This window comes from Simochromis diagramma, unplaced genomic scaffold (genome assembly GCF_900408965.1).
Source record: "Simochromis diagramma unplaced genomic scaffold, fSimDia1.1 OVJJ01000402.1, whole genome shotgun sequence".
NCBI classification, from domain to species: Eukaryota; Metazoa; Chordata; class Actinopteri; order Cichliformes; family Cichlidae; genus Simochromis; species Simochromis diagramma.
Window position 1 is genome coordinate 5,108,699 of NW_024386972.1, and position 9,141 is coordinate 5,117,839.

The 9,141-nt window shown below is 41.6% G+C and overlaps 1 protein-coding gene across 1 annotated transcript; it reads left to right on the top strand.

Annotated features, from left to right (window-relative positions):
* Positions 1 to 253: 253 nt before the first annotated feature.
* Positions 254 to 8,886, top strand: foxi1 (forkhead box i1). The gene is made up of 2 exons (XM_040039322.1): positions 254 to 7,918; positions 8,198 to 8,886. Exons 1-2 carry the CDS (start codon positions 7,321 to 7,323, stop codon positions 8,719 to 8,721), a joined length of 1,122 nt encoding a protein of 373 aa, XP_039895256.1. The 5' UTR covers positions 254 to 7,320; the 3' UTR covers positions 8,722 to 8,886.
* The last annotated feature ends 255 nt before the right edge of the window (positions 8,887 to 9,141 follow it).

Below are 9,141 nucleotides of genomic sequence, written 5' to 3' on the forward strand. Positions count from 1 at the left end.
ATTGCTCATGAAAATACTTAGAGCATCTCCTAAGATCAAAGTATCCAAAAAGGATTTGCAATACAAAAAGCCAAACTTCTGATACTTAACTTCGGGCTCCGTTACCATAAATTACTGCATCATTGCAGCGTGATGTGGAAGCTTGTGGCACTGCTGAAGCATTACTGAAGCCCAGGCTTTCATAGCAGCCTTCAGCTCATTTTTTATTTTTATGTAGGGGAGCATTTCTGGTCTTCCTCTTTCTTCTTTTTTTTAAAGATAGCTTTCTTTTTTTCTTTTCTTTTTTAGTATTTTGCCTTTATTGGATAGTGAAGATGGACAAGAAAGTGGGGAGAGAGAGGGGGGGAAGACATGCGGTATAGGGCTGTGGATCGGACCCAAATCTGGGCTGCTGCTTTCTGACATTTGCTATGTGAACGCCTGCTCACCCAGTGAGCTAAAGAGGCACTCCTCATTTTCCTCTTATTGCCCCAGAGATTCTCTTGGGGGGTTCAGGTCAGGCGAGTTGACCAGCCCATCAAGCACAATAATAACATTGTAAGCAAACCATTTTCTAGCAGCTTTGGCACTGTGAGCAAGTGTTAAGTCCTGTTGGAATAGTAAATTGATATCTCCAAAGAGCTTGTCAGCAGGTGGAAGCATGGAGTGCTTCTGGTAAACACTATGAAGACTTTGGACTTGATGAAACACAGTGGATCAACCACCACCTACACTAGCAGATGACATGGCGCGCTAAATCATCACAGGCTGCAGAAACTTCACGCTGGACTTCAAACACCTCCACTTTTCCTTCAGACTCTAGGAACTCAGTTTCAAATGAAATGCAAAAAAACTTACTTTCATCTTAAAAGAGGACTTTGGACTACTGAACAGCAGTCCAGTTTTTTTTCTCCTCAGCCCAGGCAAGATGCTACTGATGTTGCGTCTGGTCAAGGAATGGCTGCATATTAGAAATGTGAACGCTGTAGCTCCTTTCCTGTGTGGTGGCTCTTGCTGCTCTGACACCAGTGTCAGTCCACTCCCTGTGGAACTCCCCCAAGTTCATGAATCAACTTTGTTTGACAATCCTCTCAAGCTTGCGGTCATCCCACCGCACCCTTCCGTCAGCTTTCCATTAATATGCTCTGCAAAGAGCCAGCCTTTTCAGCAATGACCTTCTTTGGTTTAACCTCCTTTTTGGAGAGCGTCAATGATCATCATCAGGTCAACTCTCAACTCAGCAGTCTCCTCCCAGTATAAAAGGAAATGTTGTGAAATCGTTGTAAACGTGTAGACGATTGTCTCTATAACACTAAACCTGAATAGAAGCCCAGTGCCTTCTAGTTTTAAAGCTGCGTGCTGTACCTCCTTGTAAACAAACATGGCACTTCACCAGCAGTCGATAGACGTCGACATGACAGTGCAGTGTTGTATGTAGCTGTCACAGATAGCGTCATGCAAGAACCATAAGGCCACTTCTATCTCTGCAGAGTTGTCACTGAGCGCCTCAGTAAACTGACTGAATGAATTGTGTTCATCGACAGAGCAAATATCACTTGTGTCAGGAGAACAAGTGGTGTGGTGTTGCTGCTCTATTGTAATAGCTTCTCCATTGCACTGGAGAAATGTGAAACTAAGCATCATCACTGAGTCACTGCAACTACTCCCATCAGTATAATGTTTACTGGGGATTAATGAATGGATTAATTTCTTTGAAAACATAATTTAACTGCCTGCCTTCGTAGAATTAACCTAGTATTATGTTAATTATATGAAGACAGAGTTTTAGTTGCATGTCTCTGTTACTCTAAATTAGAGCTGCATGAGATAGCTATGGAAACATGAATCAATTAAATCACTAATTAACCTTTGAAGTAAAAACGTGAGACATTTTAATAGAGCCACGCTTTCACATGTAAAAGTTTGCAGTTTGCAATTGAGTGTGTGTGTTTTGAGCTTTTGGACTGCTTATGAGACACAATAAGGTATTTCATCCTCATGGCCAAATTAACCCGATTACCCTCAACGGACTCCTCTACCAGTAAATTTTAAATTCTGTCATTGGATAGCTGATAGAACCAAAATCAGTTTGCAACAATTTTGCTTCTGAGTTAGAGAAGAAAAGCATCTTGAACGTTGCTGTGGACTTGAGGAAACTGATGAGTATTCTTTTTTTTTTTTATTAAACAGAATGAACACACTCCTGTGAGCATGTTTCTGATCTGTGGGCAAACTTTATAAAGTCAACACTGAACTGGCAGCCATGAGACAAGCCTTTGATTGAACACTTTAATGCTGTTTTTCTGTACTGCCTCCAACTTTACACACTCCAGACAGACACTCCATCACTCTTATCAAAAGCGCTTGTGAGACCAGTCGACAGCGAATATAGAGCACAGGAGAGAACTGATGGCATTTTAAATCTCAGGCTGTAAGCGCAGCTGCTATTTTGTGCTGCATTCAGCACTAAATACAAAATGTACATTCAGTACACACGTTTATTATCTAGATTTGAGGGAGAGAGCCAAGTGGTGCTGATCTATATTAGCTGAGCCTATTATGAAGCACTGGGTTTTCCCAGGCAGTCAGAAGGATGTGTTGCTAGGAAACATACCTAGAGATCGGGGGTGGAGAACTGGTTTGATGAGAAAGCAGAGTTCCCTGCCATTTTCAGCTTCACATGGAAATAACTAAAAAGTGCTACAGACGTGTTGTCCCATGACAGAGTATTGAATTGAATCAGTCAATCAAATCTGGGTCATTTGGACTTGTGATCTTGTGTCTATACTTTTGAGGTTATTCACAAGTGTTTCATAAAAATCAAATAGATAAATCTTTTCATGGATTCCAGCTAATATTACTAACAACTGAGATTCTATTGAGAGCTGGGACCTCTCTTCCCTTTTCACTGTTTAATGTGCTTTTCACACATGCCAGTGATTACACCCAACTTTAAAGCATAAACTGTAAATAAAAGATGGACACAGTCATCATGATTAATTTGTGAAGCCCTAATTTAAAGCTTCAGCTTTAGAATCTTGACTATTACCACGTTTATTTTTTTTTGCATCTAAAATTACCATATTATGATGAAAGGGTGGAGTGCTAAGTTATTAGCTAATGCTAGCGTGCTAGTTTAGCAAGGTGCATTAAATGTTAGGGTGCATCACATACAGATGCAGGTGTCTTGGAAAAGCTGCCAGAGCAGTTAACCTCACCCTGAGCCATTCGCTAGGTCTGTGAATTACATTAGCAGAGAGCTGCCATCTGCAGATGCATATTTAGACATCCACCTGTCAGTTAAAGTGATCACCCTTCTTGCATTAAGTGATAATAAAACTTGAACTATTTTGTTTTTATTTATTCCCTGTTATAATTATATTAGTTATAAACAACGAAACCATTTTTTCCTACGAGGCTGTAACTATACTCTTTTTTTTTTTTTTTTGGCCATGTTGACACAGGAGTCGATTGGGTTTGGAGCCAGAGAGTCAGAGGTTGCCACTTGCATTCTAACTCACCTGTATCTTTCTGTACCAGAGTTACTTACTCTGAAAAAGCTTTGAGAAATGGTAAATCTAAATTTTGTTAGTAATATTCAAGCAAAAGTAGTTAATAAGAATTGTTGCATGATGGACACAGAATCCCGTGTTGTTTTTTAAGCGCAATTACGTTTGTCTTTCTTGAACTTTCCCATGCAGAATGTGTATTATTGTTGTGTGTACTAATGTACATAATACACAGTGGAAATAAAATTGTCAAACTGTAAATGTCAGAGGGAAAAAAACCATTAAAGTGCATTCAGAGAGTTATGTTCCAAACAGTTTTCATCACTTCCCCAATAAATTCCTGGGTTCTGTGCCATTAAAATCAATACACTAATCAGATTCTGGGGTTTGATGTATGTTGCTTTCCAGAGGGCTGCACAGCATGACTGATGTGGTTTTGGTTTGTTTAGCAATGCTGAACTGTACCATGTTTAAGGTAATGCTGCCCTCATCTGGAGAATACAGTTAGTGCAGCCATCTAAACACTGTTTAGATGAGCAATTACCAAAGTGACATCAACTTAGCCTTGTTTAATATAATGAGGCGATATTAACAGTCTTGACAAGACTAGCAACCGACGTGAAACCGTAGTCGTAGAAACAGTTGGAATTCCTGCTTACAATCACATTTAACAAAATTCTAACTGTGCCTAGTTTAGATATGTTATATGTTTAGATATTTTATACACCACGCTAGGATACAGTGATTAGAGCATACCTCAGCTGCCTGCAGCTGACAGTGAACCCAGCATAGCTATGATTTTGGCTCTCAGAAACCAGAAAAGTCTGTTCTCTCCAAGGATGTAATCAGTAGTAGAGGCGTAAATCAGAGGTTCAGAGGAGACTGAAGCTAAAGGCCCAGCTGGTTGTATTTCTCTCAGCGTGCAATCTTCTAGACTGCCTGCCTAGCTCCTGGAGGCAGACTGTCAGGGCCAAACAGTAAGTGGTCAGAGGGGACTTTGCAGAGATGAACATGTAATTACAAAGAAAACAGATTCTCCCAGTTGGGCCACATAAGGAAAGTGAATATCCTGAGACACTTTCACATTTATGTGCTAACAAGAGCTAATTTGGTGCTATATAAACTAGATAGATAGATGGTACAGTGCAACATTGTTCTTAAAGTTATCCCCTATTAACCCTTTTAAAACCTAGAAGTGAAGTTGAGAAAAAGCACAAACCTCCGCTAGAAATCCTATTATAAATGCTTTTTTGCAGTGGATGTGCCATGTTGAAGAAAAAAGACCACTGAGTGCAGAAGTGAAAGATGCTCTGGTGCCATACTGTTACTCTGTCTGCCAAGTTTGAGATCAGAACACTTAAATTGTATTTAATCTCCTGCACACTGTCAGAGAAAGCTTTGTGCAAAGTATTCAGCAAGAAGGGAAAAAAGGCCTGTTATTTTCGCATTGGCGTGCGGGCTGCACATTAATAGGCACTAAAACCGGCAGTTCTATTGCTAGTTTTGCTTCACTCGTCCACTAGGGGGAGACGCTGAGAAGGACAAGCTCCCGCCTGCACAAAGTCACCTTATTTGCACAGTCAAAATTAATATTTGTATCATATTCTTTTGTGTTTTTAATGGTCTTAAGTGCATCTTTGCCCGGTAACAGTTAGCAGATAACCCCAAAGGCTTTTGTTGCTCCCAGCATGTGTTTAGCTGCAAATGCAGTGGTAAAATGCGCTGAAACAGAGCGAATAGAGAAGAAGCAGAATGTTCCATTCTCCCATCACCTGCAGCGCAGATTTTAAACTGAAGCTTGTGTGACTCAGTCTTTCCTCTCTGACCTTTCCATGATTGACACGATATCCTAGAGAATAGCTCCCATGACCTTACAAAGCTTGAGGAAACAGGCGATGAAGACAGACATGGGCGAGCAAAAGAGCAACCCTTCCACCCCCCAACCTGAAAAAAAGGCCCAGCATTATTATTTTACAACCGAATGGAGGTTGGGGATTAGGGAGGTTAGGTTGTCACGTCGAGCCACACCTGACATCTTCAGTGTTAAGTCATACATGTGGCACTTTAAAAACCCAATTATTCACTTACAGATATTACGTCATGGCGTACCAGAAGGTACTGTAAATTGTAAATACAGATCTTTGCAGAGTTTGCTTGAATTTTTGAGATTGGATTTCGAGTCAGCAGTAATTAGCTGTACTCGTTAGACACCTAACAGGTTGTGTTGTTTTCATCTGGGGGTTAAATGCCACTCCTCCCCCGTGGAGCCAATTGCTTGCCACTGCTGTAAAGCCTGTGGTCGGGACAACACCTTGGAGCCAAACAATTACATCAAGGTCATGGAGAGGAGGAATGTTCTGCCGATTAGTGCAGGAGTCCGGCAGCAAACTGCGACTAAAGAATTCAGATGAAATAATAATCTAACAATAACAAAAAAAAAACAAAAACAAAAAAACAGTGTTAGATTCGCTTGAAATCCAAACTTCGGCTGTGTCAGCGAGCTATGAAACAAATCGCAGCTCAAACGTTGAAACTCTTGAGCTACTTTTATCATTTAAAAAAGGCGAACGCGAATTATTGCAGTGAATAGATTTCAGCTACTATTGGCCTGTTAAGTTCCAGACAGGTTTTAAACACAGTGTTAAGAAATAAATGGTGCAGCACAGATTTGTCTGTCATGGTTGCGCAGTTAGGTTTTGATTTTTAGCACTTAAACTGGAAATAACCTCACATTCTGGACGCCTGTAGTATCGATGCTGTTAAAGTTGTTCCACTTTCCCGTCAGTCGAAACAAGGACCGTTTGCCTGCTGTTGCAGCCCCCCCGTCTGGGTCGGCTACACACCACCAGGTGATTTCCCTCCAAGCAAATACACCAAATAAGTTAGTTCTGGACCAGATTTTAGTTTCTGTGTGCTTCTCTCAGTAGAATTATATACCTTTATACTTGTATGTACATGTAAGTGAATGGAATGTGTTTTTTCTTATTCCTGTTTTTCTCAAAAGTGCCTATAAAATAATTTTAGTAGAAAAAAGTGACCCCGCCCCCGTAGCCTAATATAGGCAAATTTTGATAATGCAGAATAATTAAATAATGACATAATTAGAAATATAATTGTTCCTAATTCGCAGTGCAGCTATAACCCGTTTTTCTGGGGAGCTTGCAGTGAGTATGCTTTCCACGAGTCACTTGTTGACACAAAACTTGTGGCACTTGTGAAGTGTTTATTGCAAACAAAATTCTTTTTAAGTTTTAAGCACGTGGAACTTCCTTTTTTGACTCTGACACGGATACCAAGTTTTAAACGAAACTGATATCTGCAACGTGTGCACGGCGAGATACGTTTGTGACCTGCAGTTTTGATCACAATATTAAAGAAAATTTAATAAAAAAATTATTCTAGTAAGGAACAATTATTAACATCGTGCCACAACCGCGCTTTGTATTTCATTTTGGATTATTTGCGAAGGATTCCTTTCGTAACGTCTGTATACACTGTCAGCCAATTTAAGCAGCGGTGCGTAATTACGCGTCGTTATTGAGAAAGTTCGAAACCACTAACGTTCCTTAATGTGGGCATACTTTACAATTAACACGAAGTTCGTCGCTGCATTTAAAAGAAGTATCGATGCTCATTGATAGGGAGATTGGGTGAGTTGGGTGTAGCAAGACAGAGAAGGGGGGTGTGACCAAATCAAAACTTTTCTTCAATGGGCTACCTGTGGAGGACCCGGGCGCTGCGCATAAATACTCCTGCTTCTCCGAATAAGTTCTGTCCTGAGGGAGAGACACAGAGACGAAATTAGGTTTGGGGAATCTGTTTAAGGCGGATTATGAATGCTTTTGGACACCAACCATCGAACCCACAGAGCAGCCCTATTCAGCACCACAGCGCCCAGGAGCTCCTGGACATGGCCGTGTACTGCGACAACTACGGCGTTTACCAGCAGAATCTGCATCACCATCACACTCAGAGGCCGCCTACTCACCCCTCCGGTTACGGCCTCGGAGAGTACTCGTCCCCCTCTACAAACCCATACCTATGGCTAAACGGACCGAGCATCAACTCTTCTCCTTATCTTCAAGGGAACAACGGCACGTCTTATATTCAGTCTGGATACGGGTCTAACCAGAGGCAGTTCTTACCGCCTCCCACCGGGTTTGGTGGAGCAGACCTGGGATGGCTATCCATATCCAGCCAGCAGGAGCTCTTCAAAATGGTTAGACCACCTTATTCTTACTCCGCACTGATAGCGATGGCCATACAAAATGCCCAGGACAAAAAGTTGACTCTCAGTCAGATTTATCAGTATGTGGCCGATAACTTCCCTTTCTACAAGAAGAGCAAAGCTGGGTGGCAGAATTCAATTCGCCACAACTTGTCACTGAACGACTGTTTCAAAAAAGTGGCACGGGACGAGGATGACCCTGGTGAGTTTTTTTTTTAAATAAACCTCTCATAATTTTCTGTGATTATATATCAGAGAATCGTTACTACTTTTGTTTGTAAACTTTATCAAAAGTATTTCTGAAATACCAGAGACGTTTAATTATTGATTTTTATTTATTTATTTATTTTTAGATTTTAATGTGAAAAGTCAAGTGAACTGTTCAGTTGTGAGCAGGAACAAATTTGAATTCAAAGTATTCGCAGGTCAGCGTTTTTCATCCCCCCCCCCCCCTTCTTTATTTCTTCTGTTTCTTATACAGGTAAAGGAAACTACTGGACTCTTGACCCAAACTGTGAGAAGATGTTCGACAACGGGAACTTCAGGCGTAAGAGAAAGAGGAGATCAGATTTGAACGGAGCTGACAGCACAGCTCTTCCACTTAAATCTGAAGACGGCGCACACAAGCTCGCCGACACTGCCAGCCTCCTGAGTGCCTCCCCGCCCAGCCTGCACGGCTCTCCGGCCTCCACTGAGCCCAAGTCGTCCCCGTCTCCCTCCGCGGAGCACAGCCCCTGTTTCAGCAGCTTCTCATCCAGCGTGAACTCGATCCTGGCGAGCAGCGGGGGAAGCGACGGCGCCCGGGGCGTAGAGCGTGGAGACTACGGCTCCGGGCACGTCGGGGGACTATCTCAGCCCAGAGAGGGCATGTCTGGACTGGGCTCCTACTCGCCTTCTCTGAACTCTGACAACAGCAGAATGAACTATTACACATCAGTGCAGAGCCTCTCCAACCATTTCAGTGTGAATAACCTCATATACAACCGGGAAGGAACAGAGGTGTAGACTGCTCACAGTTCTTATGTAACCACCTGTTAATACTAATTTTCTGGTGTGGTTGGCCACCTTGTAGTATGACTACTGGAACTAAACTGGTGTTTATCACAGTGACTCTCCCAAACTGAGAAAATGTGTCAGTGCATCTTCCCACTGAGATCTGATGGGTAGATTAAAAAAAAAACAAAACAAAAAACAACACACTGTAGCAGCTGGATTGGACCAGTTAGTCTTTAAAGAAGATGCCTATGTACAGAAATTATTTTCATAAGAAGAACCATGTATGTTAGACTTAATTGTGTTTTATTTAAACTTGTGTCCTCTATGTTTGAATAAAAGTCATTTATTTGAACTCCATATTCAAGGCTTATGTGTCATTTTCCTGTTTTTCCTCTGGAGAGCTGGATGCACTAGTCAGAAATAGTCAAG